This window comes from Epinephelus lanceolatus, chromosome 19, assembly GCF_041903045.1.
Source record: "Epinephelus lanceolatus isolate andai-2023 chromosome 19, ASM4190304v1, whole genome shotgun sequence".
Classification (NCBI taxonomy): domain Eukaryota; kingdom Metazoa; phylum Chordata; class Actinopteri; order Perciformes; family Serranidae; genus Epinephelus; species Epinephelus lanceolatus.
In genome coordinates, this window is record NC_135752.1 from 4,307,060 (window position 1) to 4,328,341 (window position 21,282).

General features: G+C 39.9%; 1 protein-coding gene across 1 annotated transcript; it reads left to right on the forward strand.

Moving 5' to 3' along the window:
• Positions 1-6,090: 6,090 nt before the first annotated feature.
• LOC117270149 (chondroitin sulfate synthase 3-like) lies at positions 6,091-20,932 on the forward strand. Its single transcript, XM_033647639.2, has 3 exons — positions 6,091-7,289; positions 11,534-11,817; positions 14,644-20,932. Exons 1-3 carry the CDS (start codon positions 6,713-6,715, stop codon positions 16,213-16,215), a joined length of 2,433 nt encoding a protein of 810 aa, XP_033503530.1. The 5' UTR covers positions 6,091-6,712; the 3' UTR covers positions 16,216-20,932.
• Positions 20,933-21,282: the final 350 nt, after the last annotated feature.

Here is a 21,282-nt window from a genome sequence, read left to right on the forward strand (position 1 = left end):
ATCAACACACGGGCAAACTTTTCCTATTCTCCAAACACTGGCCCCACTGCTGCTGTGACATCACCAGCCTCTCCGCCAATCACGGGCTTTAACAGCCCTGCATGTTTCATTGATATGAAATGTGGATCATTTATTTGCTTGATTATTATCGCATATTTGTAATGAGGCTACATTCTGTCTAGTTAAATTATGGATACCCATGAGGGGAGTTTTGAAGTAGTCTACCTCAAACTTTCATTTTCACAACTGGCACTGCTTTTGGTAAAACTGCCTCAAATTAACAGTTTAATAATTGCAAGCGTTTTGTGTTTTCTGCATCGATGGGATGTTAACTAAACAAAGCAGGCAACTGCTGCCAGACTCCCCACATTCCCAGGCTGAGGACAGAGCATGCAGTCGTTTTGTAAAAACTTACAGTGATATAATCACAATATCAACAGCATTTTACAAAAAAGAATACATTTAAAAAAAACACAACATTTCAGAAAATGCATTTGTTTTGTGAAATGTTGTAGTGTTTTGTGAAAATTTGTTGTGTTTGTGAAATGTTGTAGTGTTTTGTTTTAGTGTTTTAATTGTTTTTGTGAAATGTTGAAATGTTTTGTGAAATGCTGTTGTGTTTATGAAACGTTGAAGTGTTTTGTGAAATGTTGAAGTGTTTTGTGAAAATTTGTTGTTTGTGAAATGTTGTAGTGTTTGTTAAATGTTGTGTTTATGAAACGTTGAAGTGTTTTGTGAAATGTTGTAGTGTTTTGTGAAAATTTGTTGTGTTTGTGAAATGTTGTAGTGTTTTGTTTTAGTGTTTTAATTGTTTGTGTGAAATGTTGAAATGTTTTGTGAAATGTTGTTGTGTATGTTAAATGTTGTGTTTATGAAACGTTGAAGTGTTTTGTGAAATGTTGAAGTGTTTGTGAAATGTTGTGTTTTGTGAAATGTTGTAGTATCTTGTCCAATGTTGTTGTGTTTGTAAAATGTTGTTGTGTTTGTGAGACTATGTTGTGTTTGTGAAATGTTGTAGTGTTTTGTAAAATGTGTTTGTCAAATATTGAAGTGTTTAGTGAAATGTTGAAGTTTTTTGCAAAATGTTGTAGTGTTTTGTGAATGTTGAAGTATTTGTTAAATGTTGTTGTGTTTGTGAAATGTTGTTGGGTTTGTGAAATGTTGCAGTGTTTGTTAAATGTTGTGTTTGTGTTTTGTGAAATGTTGTTGTGTTTGTGAAATGTTGTAGTGTTTTGTGAAATGTTGTTGTGTTTGTGAAATGTTGTTGGGTTTGTGAAATGTTGCAGTGTTTGTTAAATGTTGTGTTTGTGTTTTATGAAATGTTGTTGTGTTTGTGAAGTGTTGTAGTGTTTTGTGAAATGTTGTTTGTGAAATGTAGTTGTGTTTTGTGAAATGTGTTTGTGAAATGTTGTGTTTGTGAAATGTTGTTGTTTGTGAAATGTAGTTGTGTTTGTGAAAGGTAGTTGTGTTTTGTGTAATGTGTTTGTGAAATGTTGTTATGTTTTTGAAATGTAGTTGTGTTTTATGTAATGTTGTGTTTGTGAAATGTTGAAGTGTTTTGTGAATTGTTATTATGTTTGTGAAATGTTGTGGTGTTTTGTGAAATGTAGTGTTTTGTGAAACGTTATTGTGTTTGTAAAATATTGTAATGTTATGTGAAATTTTGTTGAGTTTGGGAAATATTGTTTTTGTAAAATGTTGTTGTTTTTGGGAAATGTTGTGTTTTTTGAAATGTTATATCTGTGAAATGTTGTTGTGTTTTGTCCCTCAGGGACACCATATAAACAAGACAGGGCCACAGGTAGTAATGCATAGTTGATATTGCAAAAAATGCAAACTGCAAAATCAATCAATCAATCAATTTTATTTATAAAGCCCAATATCACAAATCACAATTTGCCTCACAGGGCTTTACAGCATACGACATCCCTCTGTCCTTAGGACCCTCGCAGCAGATAAGGAAAAACTAAAAAAAAACCAAAAAAAAAAAAAACCCCTTTAACAGGGGAAAAAAACGGTAGAAACCTCAGGAAGAGCAACTGAGGAGGGATCCCTCTTCCAGGACGGACAGACGTGCAATAGATGTCATACAGAACAGATCAACATAATAAATTAACAGTAATCCGTATGACACAATGAGACAGAGAGAGAGACAGAGAGAGATGCAGGACAGATGGTAATGACAGTAGCTTACAACAACATTAATTAAATTAATAATATTATAATTCTAATTACGGCTATTGTGGTTCATGTTGAAAGTATATATTAATATCTGATAGTATACATTATGTGACAATAATCATATGTGTATAATAACAGTAGAAGTATGACTAATGATAACAGCAGGAGGAATCAGGCAGGACCACGGCAGCAGCACATCCACACACTTCACTCTATCCAGGCACCGCTGCGATATAAGTTAACCTGCGAAACAGTGGAGCAACAATTTTGCGATGTTAAAGAAGCTCCAAAAACGGACATCAATGCTAAATCCAGGAGCCCTTGCAGCCTCCATAAGAGAAAAAGGCCAGACAATAGCCCTGTTGAGCCCCAAACATAAAACAAGCAAAATGTACAGGCTGAAGTATCTAACAAAACGGAAGAAGTACAACAAACCCATTCTACCACTGAAGGTCCAGAGGAGAAGATAGAAGAAGAACCAGAACTGGTCATCCATTACTTGACCTACATGTCTCCAGTAAGTAACCTGTCACCACTACAGGCAGAGCCAGGGCCCAGTGGAGAAGAACCACCCTAGGAGAACAGCAGTAAGACAAGATGGAGGTTAGATCGAAAAAGAGGTTTAAAATGCTAATGAAATAAGTGCTATAACATAAAGAGTCAGCATATGAACAAAGATATGTGATTTATATTAAAAGACATTCTGTAATAGACACTGAATCACTTTTTATAAGTACAATTGTGTGTGATTTATCTTGTATGCTTGTATTATGATAACAAATGAATGTGTTTAATCAAGTAAATTTTAATAAAAGTGGAACTATTAGTAATTTTATTAGCAAATGTTCAACTATAAGTATAATGTTCATTATAAAGTTTACTAGAAGCAAATGTAATGTGACCTTATGACATGTGTGCAATGAGGGAATAGGGAAATGAAAGGACTGGTGGAAAGTACTAAGAGTACCAAGCAGGCACAGATGGCCAGGGGAAATGGAAAATAAACCTGCATTATAATAGATAGTTTGATTATTATATTTGAAAAGTCTTAATCTGTTTTTTTGTTAGTATCGCAGCACTGAGACAGCCCTTCTTCTTTTTAACGAATGCTGATGCAGACACATGCTCAGTTCTGCTGCTGGATTTAAGTGCTGCCTTTGACACAGTTGATCATGGCATTCCTTTAGACAGACTGAGACACTGGGTAAGCATGCCTGGTACGGCTTTAAACTTGTTGTGGTTAGTTTTGTGTCTCCATTAACAACATCATGTCATCCATTTCCCATATCAAGTACGGTGTGCTTCAAGGATCAATGCTTGGACCAATTTTGCTTGGGTGACACCATCTGTCGAGATGGTGTCTCTTGTCACTGTTATGCGGATGACACATAGTTGTATCTCCCTGTTAAGCCCACTGATCTCAGCATGCTGGGTTCTCCGCAGGACTGTCTGTCTGATGGGAAAAAATGGACGTTGTTATCTTCAGCTCAATTCTAATAAATCAGCAATCCTTGTCATTGGATCCCAGCATATCAATAAAGAAATACTGCCACAACACATAAAGTCTGTTGCAAGAAATCTCAGTGTCATGTTTGATAGTAATTAATGTTTTTAGGAACATATCCCTAAGCTTGACCAATCATGTTTTTATCACCAAAGAAATATTGCAAAAAAAATATAACTCTTAGAGATACAGAAACTGTTGTACATGTTTATCTCTTCATGCCTCCATTATTGTAGAAGCGTTTACACTTGCCATAAATTAAAAAACTGTGAAACAGCTACATATTGTATAGAACTCAGCCAAGACCTTGCCAAGAGGTAAGATCAAAGGTTTTAGCCTTGTAACATTACCTCCCACTCTGTTTTAGGACTGATTTTAAGGTGTTATTGGTCACTTTTAAGGCTTTAGTCTTCATGGCCTGGCTCCAGATTACATTTCAGACCTTTTAATCCCTTATGACCCTTTGCATAGTTTAAGATCCTCAAGCAGGGGTCCTCTATTTGTTCTAGAGTCCAGACTGAAGACTAAAGGGGACAGAGCTTTTGAAATCAGAACCCTAAAGCTCTGTAGGCAGAGTGTAAGGAAATTCTAAATTGGTGGAACACTCTTGTCCCACTGTCAGCCATCAACGGTGCAGTGTGGACATTAGGGAACAGCAGGTAATTTGGCTACCAGTGGGGTGTCCAGCTCCTGCTTGGTGTGGTGGATGATGGGTGCCAAATCCACTCTGCAGTCAAGGCAAAGAGGCCAGGCAGATTGCCGAGAGGGTGACAGTGCGTGGGCAGCTCCTCTTCCATCAGTCATCCCCCTCATCATATTCATCCCAAGATTTGGGCTGGCGAGCTTGCTCTCTGTAAATCACCATCCCAAGAGAAGCACAAGACAGGTGGGGCAAGAATCAGTCCCAGCTTGGTACCCCTAGCCAAGACAGCGGAGCCAGACCTTATGGTTGTCGGAGGACAGCAGGAGGAGGAGCATAAGTATATGGAACAAAGTTTGCTAGAAAAGATGTTGTCAACACCAGAGGGTGTCTGGAATTGTAAGGTAGACCTTGGTGAGCAGCAGGTGTGCTGTGGTTTTATAGTGTGCCATTGTTACCTCCTTCCTGGAAAGTGAAAAATCTATCATATCTGCAGTTGTAAATGTGGTGTTACTATATTTTGTTTGAGTACAATTTTGCTCCAGATGCTCTCCAGCTCTTCCCCAGGGAGTAAGTGGCCCAGCGGAGTCTGCCTGACCACTAAATCAAGTTCAGATCATTCTTTGTATGTGGTCATGTTTATTTGTCACATACATAATCATACACAATACCAAGTGTAGTGAAACTGTTTCACAACTGTTTCTCACAAAAAATAGAAATAATAATAATAATAATAATAATTATATATATATATATATATATATATATATATATATATATATATATGTAAACTCTCATATTTAGTTAGATACTTTCTAAGCTCAGCATGTGTCCAAGGTGTCCAAAGACTAAACCGCTGTCCTGGAGATTAGCCCTAGCTTGACTCTGCTGCCACCTGCTGGTAGAGTAGTTCTGCGCAGCTCATCAAAAATAAACTGCAGACTGATCAACACTAACATATCATAGTTTAATACAAATTACCCCCCGCTGTTTTCAGGATCTAAATTTTCTTATAGCGCACTGAAGACTTGTTGAATTACTCTATCCATCTAATGAAGAGCTCAAAGGAAACAACCTTTTACATTTGCTGTTTTATCCTTGATAATTAGGGTTTTTGCAGTATTGTGTAAATTGTTTCTTTTTTCTATCTAAAATTTTAAACCATGAAACGTAGCCTATTGCTCATTAATAATGAATAGGTGTCTGCTGTTAAGCGAAATATCATTGCTAGATTCGCAAATAAAATGCTTTTACTTTGAAAGGTCAGTCCGGTATTTTCGCTGCTGGCATAGAAATGCATAAATTACTGCTGAACACTTCTACTTTGCAGGGTTATCCTATTTCATTAGGACAAATATTATTACATGTGAGATTACAGTGTTTCTGTGATAGAAAAATCGTTATGAGTCACTTTGTAAGTCTTACTTATCTGTAGGGATGAAGCTTTTGTTTTGTCACAAAGAAACATAATATCGGAAGTCTCCTTTTCAGTTAGGAACATTAAAACACAAAAATAGGTTGATGGTGGATAAGTAGGCCTATCTGTCAAAATAAAAGTACTAGCGTCCTGCTTTGACATTTATTATGAATTAGAACCATCAGTATTGCATAAGATCGTGTATAGACTTTATATTTGCACTTTACTAACTGGCTGTGAGAAAATTAAGACTTTAGTTGTGGACTCCTGTAGATTTAGAGAAACCAAGCTTTTATTTTGAAGAAAGAAACCCCCGACTGGAAATCTTGTTACACTGATAACGGAACACAGACACAACATGATGACACGTTAACTGTCACTGGGATGGAGGGAAATCCCTAATGAATTTGGCATAAAAAAACACCATGTAGGTCTACACGTCAGTGTTAAAGTTGACGGTGAGTCGGGAGCGGGTTAAAGTGAGCTACAGCTCAGTGACTGCTGTTGGAGGAAGCTGACGTGTTTGTGGTATTATTGGACTACGTTAGCTAAATCCTAAAAAAGCACAGTGGTAAGGACTGATCCTAACACCATGACGGATAATAAAGAACCAGCGGGACTCTACAGTGGAGTCCGGGAATTTATCGCGGCTGCTAGTGGGAGTGGAACTTAGCTATAAAATATTTCCTTGTGGGGCTACTGTACGGTTTAAGACATAGTTTGAAATGGGACGGGCGAGCCTTGAGGATGGGGCGGACTGTTCTGAAAGGGATACGTGTTTTTTTTAAGCCCCATGAATTACGCTATCAGAGGTGGAAGGTGTTTTTTTCCACATCAGGTAGACACGTATAATGCTCTACACAGAGATGTTGGATGTCCATGTACGTCAGCACCTCCCCAGACAACGGCAGCATTCATACATTTCCACTCCATTCACCGCAGAGCTCAGCTGATCGGAGGGTGAGCAGCAATGGCTCTGAAGTCAAGGAGACCGTGGACGACCGTGATTTTCGGTGTCTTTCTCGGGTTCACCGCGTCCTCCTGGCTCATCGTGCCTCAGGTTCTGGAAAGTAAAGGGAAGAAATCTCCCATGTGTCTGTACTACAGTGACTCCTCTGTCGGTAAAGGTCCCGCTAACCCCGGGAACACCGCGGCTCTCAAAGACCGGGACAGCCCGCACTTGAGTCAGGAGGAGGACAGGTTGTTCAATACAGGGAACAGTAGCGGAGACACCGGGACACCGGTAAGCAAACCGAAGCATTTCCTCTATGTAGGTGTGATGACAGCGAAAAAATATGTACAAACTCGCGCCGTGGCTGCGTACAGGACCTGGGTGAGCTCTATACCTGGGAAGGTGGAGTTCTTCTCGAGCGATGGTTCGGACACCGTCCACGTGCCTGTCCCCGTCCCGGTGGTTTCGCTGGCAGGTGTGGACGACTCGTACCCGCCACAGAAGAAGTCATTCATGATGCTCAAGTACATCCACGACCACTACCTGGATAAATATGAGTGGTTCATGCGGGCTGATGATGATGTTTATATAAGAGGTGATTATTCTGTGTGTGTGTGTGTGTGTGTGTGTGTGTGTGTGTGTGTGTGTGCGCGCGTGCCGTGAGAGTTTAAGTCAAGGAGATACTATGTTGCTGTAGTCAAATATTAAGCTATGAAAAAAATGATTATTTAAAATAAACCACTATAAACCATAGGCCTATATTTTAAACTGTATTCACTTTCAAAGACCAATAAGATTAAGTTTTAGAATGGATTATTGCATATGATAGACTAAGGGTTTGGAGGAAAGGATGAAGGGATGAATGGGTGAGGGTTGAGGGTGGAATGGATGAGGGATGAAGGGACTATGGTCAGAGAATGAATGGATGAACTCAGTGACGGCAGTGTTGGCAGCCGGAACCAGACCAGCTGATTTGGCCCACTTCTGGTGCGTCTGGTGGTGAGTCTCAGCTGAATCTGGCAACTAATGGTGCCCGACTCATTTCTTGTGGCGTGCCAAGTTTAGGCCAATGCTGAGCCAGGTCATTTTTGATAACAGCTCAGTAACTGCAGTGTTGGCAGCTGAAATCGGGCCAGCTGTTTTAGCCTGATTTTGGGGTGTTATTCATGCCGAGTCTCAGCCGAGTCGGGCAACCAGACGCGACCCAACTAATTTCATTCAGGTCATTTTGGCTACCTGTGAAGGGTTATGGATGACAGGATTAGGGTCGAGGGATGAAGGGTGGCACTCTGGGCCATGGGCACGTGCAATGACAGATGTGTTGTTTAAAGGCAGGAACGCAGGAGGGAGACAGGGAGTTGAGACTGAGAGTGGGGGAGTTGTGGGGGAGTTGTCTCTTCCTAAACTTGTCTTCGGATAGAGCCCCCGCAGCGTTCTTTATGCAGAAAGGAAGTGAGAAAAAGATGTAAAAGGGATTGGGTGGGTTGGATGTGAGAAATGCATCAAAGAGAAAGAGAATGGATCCAGTGTGCTTAAATACTTTTGGGCGGCAATGGGATATGTTCGAGGGGTTGTCTTTGTTTCCGAACCTAGTTTTATAAAACTACACGTTTTACATTTAACATACCAACAATAAATCTTGCCAACATCTTAACTCAATTGTAATGCATTTTTTCAATTGTGGAATTGCGTGATAACAACAAAACAGTGACATAGACAAACCACAAACAATAGGACAGACAATGGATAGACATATATATATATATATATATATATATATATATGTATATATATACACACATTGAAGTTTATAGATTTTGTTGCATTTAAATGCATTTAAAGGCAGGGCTGGTTTATCCATTGGGAAAAGCTCTGTGCCACTCAAGGGCCAAATATTAAAGATCAGTGTGTAGGATTTAGGTCATATATTGGCAGAAACGGAATACAATATAAATAGTAGGTTTTCTTTAGTGTATAATCACCTGAAAAATAAGAACTGTTGTGTTTTCCTTACCTCAGAATGAACCGTTTATATCCGCATAAGGAGCAGGTCCTTGTTTGTGGAGATCGCAATGTTGCACCGACATGTTTCAGTAGCCCAGAACAGACAAACCAAACACCGATTCTAGATGGGGCCATTTGCATTTCCGTGTTTTTGCGTCAGCCACCATAGTTATCAGCCCAACTGCAACGAGCAACAACGTCAAAAACGTCAGTACAGTAACGTCAGTGTTTATACCAGTTTAAATCACCTTGGCTCTCATTTATAAACATTGCATACGCATAAACTGAGGCCTGAACGAGTATACACCACTTCCCACACAAAAGTTGTGATCTATGAAAACAGACTTGATGAGTGAAACTTTGACTCATGAACACTTTGGATGGGAAAGTGGTGATGCAGATGGTGAGGTCATGTGGAAGCCAGATAGCCAGATAGTTGTTTTATAAATGAGAAACCTAGTCCGTTTGTTTTGGAGAGGAAGAGGATAATGTGGGGATAATTTGGCTCCTGGTAAAAACCTCCTGAACATCTGGATCTGAAGTTATCAGAGAAAAAAGATGAGCACACTTAGCAGGTAGTGGAGGAGATGCCAAACATGCCAAACTGCATCTGATATGTACACTGGTTAGTAACATGAAACTGCTTTATTCAGGGTTTTTCTGGTTTAGATCACCTGGTCTGTTTGTTCTAGAGAGGAAGAGACTTCTGTAGATAATTCGGCTCCCAGTAAAAACCTCCTGAACAATGCACACTGAAGGAATTCTAGCTGGAAGAAGTTTCAGCTGGTTGCAAACTGCAATTCAGTGCTTGATGCTACAAAATCCCTTGGGACTGATCATTGGCTCATTGGCACTGAATGACAACTTTGGTCTTATTTTTGTAGTTCATAAATAATAACAACACTGTGCTCACCAAATTAATGGATGAGATCTGAGAACATGACCGCAGATTTTAAAAGAAGTCTGAAGGGTCGAGAGACACAAGCAGGTTGGAAACAAACCCCCAGATTAGACAAACTTGTCCAACGATAAACAATAAAACTGTCACCCAAACTTTTTGTTGTACAAGTCCATCACAGTTTACTGACCCACTTCCTGCTCCAATGTTGACTCACTCTAGTTTCGTGCACACAGTTTTCCCATTTGATGAGGGATTATTAGCGATGTTGTGGGGGCAGTTAATTTTAGTTTTACCTCCAAAACTTACTAAGTTATGGGCTTGTTTCCAACCTGTCCGATCCCCTGACTGCTCTTGACCCATCAGACTTCCTTTTAGATCATAAGATAGAAGATGTTGTATGCTATAAAGATTGTAAAGCTCCATGAAGAATTTTTTTGATATTGGCATTTATAAATGAAATTGACCAGACTTCACTAAAAGCAATGATGGCCATAACTTCTGAAATAAGTCCCAGACTTTTATAAAGCTAAATCATCCTATAACTTAATCCCTAAACTGCTTTTAAATGACTGAGTTTGACCTCATTCTACTGTGAGTCACAGGAAAAAAAGGGCTCTTTGTGCCCAGTTAACATCCAGGTACATTACCATTCGCTATAGAAGCATGCAGGTTTACTGATCTTTTGTTTGTGATGTAATTTAGGTGAGACTGACGATGGAGTCCATTTTATTTGCTTATCCTACTATCCTACTATTATCCTACTATCCTACTATTAAAATGGAGAAACCTCTGTCCCTCCGTCCGTCCGTCCATCTGTCTGTCTGTCATCATCCTTTTTCCTCCTCACTGCTTAGACCTACTTCTCTGAACTTGCTTTCATCTTGGTCATGTGCAGACAGCCACGATGCCGTTTTTGCATTTTACCCACATTTCTACTGTTTATATTCACGTTTTTGTCCACTACCCATTCATACTGTGAGCACCATTAGTAGTGCGAGCTGCGCATGTGCTGAGACCACTTCGAAAACACCTGCGCTGGGACCACAGTTTAGCTGGGAAGCCTTTATCTCCAACACTTGCGGATCGACACCTGTATGTGTGTACCTGTGTGCCCGCGCATGGCCCCGGGCATGCGTGTGCCTCCGTGCCGTCAGCTGAAACTATGCTCCATGTATTTTGCCATAAAGCATTGTTCTAAATACAGTGTGCATTGTTTGTCTTACATTAATATTTATAACACAGTGCATTTACAGTGCTCTGATTTTGCATCTCCTCTAATATACTGTTTTTGATTTCTTAGGCCTCTATACATAATACATCCCCGGGTATGGACTAGTTGTATGATGATTTATGGGCTACCCTTTTTAGTAAAATGTTCTTCATTTCTGATGTGATCTGGTGAATGATTATTTTTTTAAATAAACACAAGAAGTTTGTGCTCTAAAGAAAGGATCAGCACTCAGTGAATAACTTCCTAAGCCCTATGATAAGCTATTAGGGCAAGGCTTAACTATACAGACCAGTGAGCAGTGATAACTAACATGTCTTTGGGGTCATCAGGTGGGAACCTCCTTTCACCAGTGTTTCGTCTAGTTGGTCCCACGACACCTCCAGGAGGCTAGACAGTGATCTCTGGCGTCCCAGAGACACTCCCCTAATGCCAGGTCTCACTGCTCCCCGCACCAACCCAATAACCTCCTTTACCTTACTTACACATGGCTTTCTCAGCACAAACAGCACTGAGAGAAACCTGAGCTGCGTTTAGGAAGGGAACCTTTTTGTGGCTGAATTATTGGTAGAGCCCAGGATAGAAGAATAATTCTCAGAGTTGTGTTTATTTCTGAAGTGTTTCACTACCACAATGGAACATGTCTTGTCTGTATGACTTACTGTATCATGAAAAAAAAATCCCATCTTATTTCCCCCTCTGCCAGGTGAGAAGCTGGAGGTGTTCCTGCGGTCACTGAACAGCAGTAAGCCCCTTTACCTGGGACAGACAGGCCTGGGCATGGCTGAGGAGTTGGGCAGATTGGCCCTCGAACCTGGAGAGAACTTCTGCATGGGCGGCCCAGGGATGATCTTTAGCAGAGAAGTTTTACGCAGGATGGTTCCTCACATCAGTACCTGTCTGAGGGAGATGTACACCACCCACGAGGATGTGGAAGTTGGCCGCTGTGTGCGGCGATTTGGAGGAACACAGTGTGTGTGGTCATATGAGGTATGGACTTAGTCTGCTGTTTGTTTCTAGAGTATCAGTGACAGTCAGTAGGTAGTAGGTAGTAATTATGGTGAAGTGAAATGAAAGCTTTTCAGTACTGATTTAGTTTTAAGATTTCATTAAAACCAACTGCAAGGAAAACTAGTTTTGTAATGGAGGCCCTCTTATTTGGTGATAGACAATCATAGCAACACCAGTCCACTTTATATCAGGGCTTTTATAAGAACATCATTCACTTTCATTGCGCATGGAGGGGTTTATATAGACTAGAGAGAACATTATAGATGGATGATAGACATCCACTGTATGTAAGGAAGAGTGAAAAGGCAAAATCTCTAAGATCTGCACCCATTATAATATTAACAGTTTAGTGGTTTTAATGACTTATCTTTATTTATTATATTTATTTCCTGAATGGTGAATATTAGCAGAAGGAAAACAGTAACATTTCTGCTCCTGCTTCACAGACTTAAGAGGCGACATGATAGAACCAAACAAGAAAAAGCAACAGCAATAGATGCACAAAATGTTTTTTATATTTTATTTTTTTGGTCAGTGACACATTAGAGGGACAATTCAAATTTTGTGAAGTGGAGTTGTATGGGGTACTTATCCATAGATAGTATATTACATACAGTAGATGTCAGTCGGTACAACCACAGTTTGGAGAAGCAGGCTGGAGTCTGACAAGCAAGTTATTCAAATCTATTGCTGTGGATGGGGGCCAGTAACAAATCGTATTTTAGCAACCTTAAAAAAAAGTCCCACCGAAAAAAAAGTCAATATGTAATATGTGTACAATATATTTAGAATATTTCCACTGCTTTACCTTAATGTCAGACTGATTTACAATGGGGAAAATGACGCCATTACATCGCTATATTGAAAGCCAGACTCCATTAAGAAAAACTTACATTTTAGCTTGCTAACCACAAGAGCTGCTGGTCTACCACTGCTTTGAACAGTTGTTTTACGTTTAAAAGGATTAGTTCAGATTCACCAAAATCACACAATAACACAAACTAACTAATCGAAGCAGAGGTAGACCAGCAGCTCGCATGTTCAGCAAGGTAAAATTACTGTTTTCCTTAATGGAGTCTGGTGGCTTTGACGAGGTCATAGATGGGAAACTGAAGCCTTTAACAATAGTTAAGCTGGAACGGGCTGTCTAACGGAAAGGGAAAATGGTGAAAATACTCTCAATATAACATACACTTAAAGTGATGTTGGTTTTGTGAAGTGGGACTTTTTTCAGGTGACTAAAATACGTTTTGTTGCTGACCCCTTCACAGCGGTGCATTGTTTAGCTTTCGTGTCGGACTCGAGCCTGCTTTGCCAAACTGACATCTACTGTAGGTAATTCTGTGTTTCCACCAAACACTTGCAGTATGGTACCTTTGGAACCAAAAGTTACCCTTTCTGACATGGTACCTCGACCCTTAGTCCATTTAGAGCTTCCTCCACAAACAGTTCTCTTAAATGTGGGCGGGGTTATTGTCACTCACTGCTCCGTCCAGCACTCACTGCATTTTCTCTTCACCGGTGACACAGATGAAAGTCTGCACCTCATTTATCATTCACAGAACGGAGTTACATGCCAAAATTTTCAGAACAAAATAGAACAGGCTGCAGTGAGAGTCTCTCTCAATGGGATATTTGAAAGTAGCTTGTTTGTGCATTTGGTCCTTTTCAGGCAAGCGCAGGGGTCTAGTGTTGCTGTAGCCCACAGGAACTATACTCTACAATGCTTTTTTTTCTCCAAGTGAGGATTAGAATATTTGCAGTTCACGTAATCCGGTTGAAATTGATATATATTTTTCAACGCTTGAAGATCCATTCATTATTAAAAGTGTATGTCATCCAAGAGAGGCAATAAAAACTAATGGAGTGGTCAAAGTGAAATTTAAGGTATGTTGATGGATTCACATTGTCAACTCATGCATTGAGTAACATTCCACCTTTAAAGTTGCTGGCTGTGGGCCCAGTGAATTAAGTTAATTTTTTTTCTCAGTCTACAGCTAGTTTACGAATGTATGTAAGACTTGCCACAGTATGAACAGTGGTTACATACGCCTCAAAACCAGTCACAACTTAGCCCGGAGCAAGACTGACTGTCTGCTATTGACCAGTCAATGGACTGCAGTGTTTCTACCTTCACCTTTTAGCACCAGATCTGTGTGCTAGGTACCCCATCAGAGGGATGACCAAAATGGGGACGGTTAGAAGCGGTTCTGTTGGTACCATCCACAACTTTTCACAGAGGAAACATAAAAAATGTGTACTGAACTGAACTGAACTGTATCAGAATGCTTGGTGGAAACAAAGCTTAATATACTGACTATGGATAAGTACCCCACACAACCCCACATCAAAAATCCCGAAACTATCCCCTTAAAAATATACATATATTTGATTTTAACCAATTTGTTTAAATTTGTGGATTAGCTTTTTTTGTTTCATGTTTTTTTTTTACTTTAAGTATGTATAATTTTGTCTTTTAATTTGTTATTTTATCAATATAGTTGATTGAGTTTTGATTTTTATACCATTCCCCACTTAGCATAGCCTGCACTCTTGAATGCATCTTTTTCTTTTTCCAAATGTGCTGCCCACATAGTAGCAAAGACTTATCAGTATATTGGTCAGTTAAATACATTCTTTAGCTAAGTGGGCAGTAAATCATTAAAGAACAAAGCCATTGTGTTAGAAAGCATAGTTGGTCTATTTTAATCAATGTGGCATATGGTAAAAAGAGTCCAGTGTTATTTGCTCTGGTACTAGGATATGATCCATGCTCTTATCATGGTGTTGCATCTCTCTCCATAGATGCAGCAGCTCTTCTATGAGAACTATGAACACAACAAGAAAGGTTTCATCGAAGAGCTTCACAGTAGCAAGATCCACAATGCCATTACACTTCACCCCAATAAAAAGCCTGCCTACCAGTACCGCCTCCACAGCTACATGCTGAGCCGTGAGATCTCCAGGCTTTGTTACCAAACCCTTCTGCTCCACCGCGAAGGCCTGATCATGAGTTACCTCAGTGATACAGAAGTACTGTGGGAGGACCAACAGCTGGGGTCCCCACCTTCCTACATGCGCTATAAGCCCAGTGAGAGAAATGATGTAATTGAGTGGGATTTCCTGACTGGCCGTCATGTTTATTCTGCTGCTGAGAACAAGATTGCCAGGCAAAGCCTTGGGAACTTGCTTCGGACTGCACTGGAAGACATTATCCTCCAGGTCATGGAGATGATTAATGAGAATTCGAAAACGCGTGGCCGTGTAATTGACTTTAAAGAGATTCAATATGGCTACTACAGGGTGGATCCAATGCATGGTGCAGAGTACATCATAGACTTACTGCTTCTGTACAAGAAACATAAGGGACGCAAAATTACAGTGCCTGTGAGGCGACATGCTTACCTTCAGCAGTCCTTTAGCCGACCCTTCTTTACTGAAACTGAAGAGTTAGATGTGGCTGAACTTGTGGCGTCCATCAACTCTGAATCCCAATCCCTGTCTTTCCTTTCCAATTCTCTGAGGTTCTTATCACCTTTCCAGGTCTATGAATCAAACAGGGAAATGTGGGAGCAAAGCCAGAGAAAGGTCAACATCCTTGTACCCTTATCTGGTCGCTATGACACCTTTGTCCGCTTCATGGAGAACTTTGAGAAAGTGTGTTTGATACCCAAACAAAATGTTAAGCTCTCTGTTGTTCTGATGGAAAGTGGGAGCAATCAGAGCAGAGGAAGACACATGCAGTTAATTAAAGACTACTACAGGAAGTATCCCAAAGCTGACCTGTCTATAATCTCCATGATGGGCAACTTTTCCCGAGGACTGGCTCTTGAGCTGGGCTCATCACAGCTTCATAATAACTCTCTGCTCTTCTTCTGTGATGTGGATCTAATCTTTAGTGGTGATGCCTTGCAGCGCTGCAGAGACAATGCTGTCCAAGGGAGACAAGTCTATTTTCCTGTTGTCTTTAGTCAGTACAACCCCAAGATAGTGTATTCTGAAAAGGCCCCAAGAGAAAACAAATTTGTGCTGACCAAAAAAAGTGGTTTCTGGCGAGATTATGGATTTGGAATCAGCTGTGTTTTCAAGAGTGATTTACTAAAAGCCGGAGGTTTTGACACCTCAATCTTAGGCTGGGGATTGGAGGACGTAGACCTGTATACAAAAGTTATTAATTCTGGTTTGAAAGTGTTACGCAGTCAAGAACCAGGTATTGTCCACATTTATCATCCTGTCCACTGCAACTCAAGTCTTGAGCAGAAACAACATAAAATGTGCCTTGGGTCAAGAGCGAGTACGTTTGCGTCAACGATGCAGTTAGCAGAGTTATGGCTGGAGAAACACATAGAGGCTGGATATAACAGAACTTCATCCTGACATTCCAGCCCACCTGGATTCCTCCATACAAGTTTACCTCAGTTCTGCTTGAGTACAGACAGTGATGGACTGTGTGTGTTGTAGCGTAACTGTGGATCACAGGTCTGTGTAGGCTGGAAAATTTGACCCAGAAAGGACCCGAGACTCCAAAACGGAGATGGACTTAATCTCCGAACTGACCTGACAGCAGGCGGGCCTTACATCGTAGGGACCCAGAGGAAATTGTACACAATGGAGTCTAGGATGGTTGTACCCAATTTGTGGGTGGCTTGTGTAAAACAAGTGTCTGCTACCTTATCCAGTTCCAAACCAGCTGGGAAAACCACTGACTAAATACAAATTGTCTGTTAGTTGGTACGTTGGACATTGTACAGGTCACTACAACATTACAGATTTATTGATTTAATATTTACTGTAACAATTATGCAAATATGAGCTTTGAGACCTCTATTGTATTTCCTTAGGGTTTGGGTCAGGGTTAACTGACACTTACCTTTTTTATTCCATGTATAAATAACCAAGGATACTTTGGAGAGTCGCAAACTTGGGATTTAAAAAAAAAAAAAAAAAAAATGACCCAAAGAACAAGCTACATCACCCAAACTACCTGACATGTGATTTAAATGTAATAATGGCAGGAAATGATATCAAAGAAAAAAAATTATATTATTATCATAATGTCATAGTCAATCATAAGGATGTTGAAGTGTTGCAGGTTTCGTTACGCAGCAGAATCATCTCCTGCAATGCAGTTAACCAGTGAAATGAATAGTTTGTCACTTTGCTCTTCATTAGTGAAGTGACTGTGGAATGTGGATGGCTGCTGTACTGTGAGCAGCATCATGTGCTGGGTTATACAATCTGTGTGTTTGTGATTCTGTGTGTGAGGAACAGGGAGTTGGCCCACTTTAATGCACTACCGTAATCTACCATAATCTCCCAGTGAATCTTAAGAAATTTCCTCCTGCAGACCTGAAGCTGAGGCTGCGTGGGTACCATCTCTGTCAAAATGATTTCCTGTTGGGCTACTGTTCTAATATTATTTAGCTTGTTGCTCAGCGTTTTTCTAATTTACCCTCTCAAGTCTAGTTGTTTTCTCTCTGGCCTGTGGTAGCCATCAGTTGTTAAACTATTTTTTCTTGATGCCAAACCATGTCAAGTCAGCAGCTCACTGCTGTCCTGACTGGGTTTTCTTCCACTAATTGAAATGTAACTGTAGAGGACAGCTAACGTAATGTTTACCATGTGTAGAGCAGTTACCACAATTATGGCATTTGCTTAAATCCTTTCAAGCAAATGCCCGAAGCTGCAAGGGTGTTCCCACAAAAGGTAAAAAGTTATTAAAAGCTGTCGTTTCCACCAAGGTCCGCAGAAGTGCTAGCTAGCTTGTGGCTGCAAGCTGTAGCAAGAGAATGGAAATCACTTAAACAACCAAAGATTTATACATAGACAGTTTACCAGTCATCTGAAGTTTGGTGGAAATGTTATTCCAGGCCAAGTTTTTCTTCTGGTTGTCCTCATAAGTTGCTAGCACTGTAACTCCAGATACCAACATTATCATCTCCGCCATCTTGTCTTCTTTCTGATTCTGTAATGCCTGCTATTTAATCAACTAAAGCCAGACGACAACTGCTGGAACTACGGCAAAATCTGTGTGCCTGCACATGGCTTGCAACTGCTTCATACCTCAACCGCTTTGTTAGAAACCGCTTCCCCTTTGCCACCTTGCCCTTATTGAAATGACTGGAGGCAGGAAGTTACTGTGCGGCAGTGTGAAAGGGTTTTAAATCCTAGTTTGGACATAAATCCCATTTCTGAACCTAATTATTAATTAATTACAACAGTTTAGATGAGCTTTGTACCTGACCCACTGAGCCCTGGTCAAAAGACATCTACATGCCAAGATTAAAACTGGGATAAAGTTGAAAAGTTCATCGGTAACTGTATATCAGTATTTAGTTTGGATCGTCACATGGTAATTGTGTTAAAACAAAAGTTAAATGTAAACTAGATGCCTAAAAGTTTTTTACTATTCAATCGATTGAGCCCATTTTTTCCTGCAGACATCAAAGGGCCCTATTTTATAGGTTTTCACAGTTTTCCTTTTCACAGTCAGCACCCACGTTGTGTAAGTAGCAAATGTACTGTGCCCATCCGTGTGCCCATGGGTGCATATGTCTTAAAATGAGGTGTGGTAAGGCTCATTGTTGTGGGATCTCTCCTCGAATGCATTCAATTGTTCACATGGTTGTTCACAGAGATGATAAGCTTCAAAAATTGTCCTTCTAATGCCACTGTTGGAAAAGTGCAGAAAAGTGCAGGGCCCAGTCTCTGGACTTACCTGACATCACCTGGTAATTGTTTGAATGTGAGGGACTACAAAGGTTCGAAATGGTATAAATAGGAACAAGGCAACACTTTGCAGTGACACATCACATTACTTTGACAATACCAAAACATTTTACACATGGAAAGTTATAGGTTTAGGACTTTATATTTTATGTTTTTTACTTTTTTCAGGGCCAAGATGTGAACATATTCCAGACTCTTGTCTTGCAGAGTGAAATAGAGGTAATTATTAAGAAATCAATTTCTTTGTTTTTCTTAAAACAGCATCATTAAGCAAAATCAAAATAACTGGTTGGTGAATAAACTAGGTGTGTAATATAGCCCAGCAGTTCCCAACTGGTCCAGCCACTGGGTCCAGATTTCTCCTTAGTCATTAGTTCAAGGTCTCACAGTTAAATATATTCAGTGCCATACTGGCTATGTCGTTTAGCTAGTATGCTGTCCCTGTCTGGTGCTGTCGATTAGTCACTCACTCTACAGCAGAAAACGTCACTTCAAAATAAAAGCTCTGTGCTGGAAATTTACTGTACTCAGAAATATATATATTTTGTTGTTTGTTTGTTTTGTTTTTTTACAAACTTGGCGCTTTGCAAGTCACTTGTGGCCCATTTAGAATGGATCTGTGACCCTCTTTTGGACCGCAACCCACCAGTTGGGAACCACTGATATAGCCTATGCCTGCACTCACATACACATAAATCTGTGTTTCTGTGCAAATACAGTACCACATGCTGAAACGCCCATATGTCAGTCCGCCTTGCTTACTTTTGTTTGTTGTTTGTTTGTTTGTTTTCTTTTTTTATTTTTTCAGACTTTCCCTAGTAACCCTGTGTTTTGCAGTGCTATGAATTGCGGATAGTTCCCTCAGGCAAAGTCTGTAGAAATGCAGACTTCAGGAAAGTGTGCATGTAGGGTCTGCAGGAGAGTCTTCATGCACTTAAGGTTTTGACAGCCCTAAGCCCTCATGCACTTTGCGGGAACGCACCTCAAAGTCCCTGAGTCTGTGAGTGTGGAGATTGGGATTGGGCCGATGACAATAAAGTTACAGGTACACCCAGACAACATAATAAAGCTTCAGTGAAGACAGCAGTTGCATTAGGATTGGCTGACTGATGATGCAGCAGGCCATGTTATCAAAATGTTGGTACATCTCTAGTCATATCGAGCCAATCTAAATTGTGGGCAGACCTGATAGCAGTGGTGGTTTCAGTTTGACTGGACTTGGAATGGAGAATGGTTTGAGTTGGGTCAGGTACTCTGATGGAATGTTCCGATAGCTATAGTGTAGTATCTGTTTTTTTTGGTTTGTTTGTTTTGTGTGTGTGTGTGTATATGTGTGTGTGAGAGAGAGAGATTCAATTTTACACTGTTATCTCCCAAAGGACATCATTGGGCCAAGCAAAGGTTTGCTTAGCCATTACTTCATGGCTTCTCCTGGATTGTAATTAATTGTTGTCATCCTTTTCTTACTGCCGTAGTTATTATGACGTTTACACTTCTGCCTCAGGACCACATTTTACCACCCAGTGTGTTGTAGCCTTTTGCTTTAACTGATATGGTGCCCACTGCCTATTGTGTATTTAATGAAAAAGAACAATCTGGTAAATAATAGTCAGAACAAAGAGGCTTTGAGTTAGCCTAGCTCCTACAGAAGGGTACTGCTGCCACCATGACAAAACTTTTCCATGAGTAATAGTATACTAACTGTACAGACACTTTTCTTGTTGTAACAATTATCCTAATGAGATATTGAGCAAATATTTTTTGCCCTGAGTGCAGCAGCTGTTTTCAGACCTCTTAATCACAGTACACTCCTATTTTTCAGCAATACAAAAAGATGAATAATAAAGTGAAAACTGTGAGTTGAGTGTGATTATTAGACTCTTCTAGTGATAGTTGGTGAATAAAGCTTAAATATATGGCTAAATATATTGGTCATTATGCAACTGGAACATTTCTCTGTTATGTTCCAGATTTAATGTGCATTTTTTCATAAAAGAAATGTGAAAGCTCCACAATGAGTGAGATGATTCATTAGTGTTCATAAACATTTTCTGTTACATTTCTATGGAAGAAAAAAATGGAGCTGTATCCCATAACAATGATAAAACATCTCATAATTCTGAGATCCTCATCTCAGAATCATGACATCCAGCGAAGATGGATTTCTCATGGTTATGAGATACTGAGCCATATTAACAAGGTAAGGTTTGTTCCTTTTGATGAATGCAGTGCACTAATCTAAGTTTCACCGTGGAGGCTCACTTGCAGATTCTGTAAAGACTAACTTTATGGTTATGTTATATAATGGCTTTTGAGTCTGCCAGCAATAACAACTGATTATTTATAATAAATGTTTAAACACAGATATTTGCTCAGTGCTTTTATACGCTGTCTGCCTTTGTTTTCATTCTATACAAGAAGCTGAACTGGTGTACCTTTACTGTTTGATAAATCTGCATGCTTGAATAAAAGAACACTGAAGCTTTAATATGATGAAATCAACCAATTCAAAGTTATGGTGCACGTTTTCTGGTATTCAAAAGCTGGTCAGTAAGTACAAATATGAAAGATGCACACAACTTTAAAATCAACTATTTTTACAGTGGACAGTAGTCACTGTAATTTAGTATTATCACTGACAGGTGTGGGGTTATACAGCTGTAACTGTCACATCTATTCAAACATGATGCATTGCATTGTAGGACAGTCAGCAAA

What these genes read in the sequence shown, in the direction of transcription:
- LOC117270149 (XM_033647639.2), top strand. Translation starts at nt 6,713, where the DNA reads ATGGCTCTGAAGTCAAGGAGACCGTGGACGACCGTGATTTTCGGTGTC. An exon ending in TGATGATGTTTATATAAGAG is followed by an intron (nt 7,290 to 11,533) that starts GTGATTATTCTG and finishes CCCCTCTGCCAG; the next exon opens with GTGAGAAGCTGGAGGTGTTC. An exon ending in AGTGTGTGTGGTCATATGAG is followed by an intron (nt 11,818 to 14,643) that starts GTATGGACTTAG and finishes CTCTCTCCATAG; the next exon opens with ATGCAGCAGCTCTTCTATGA.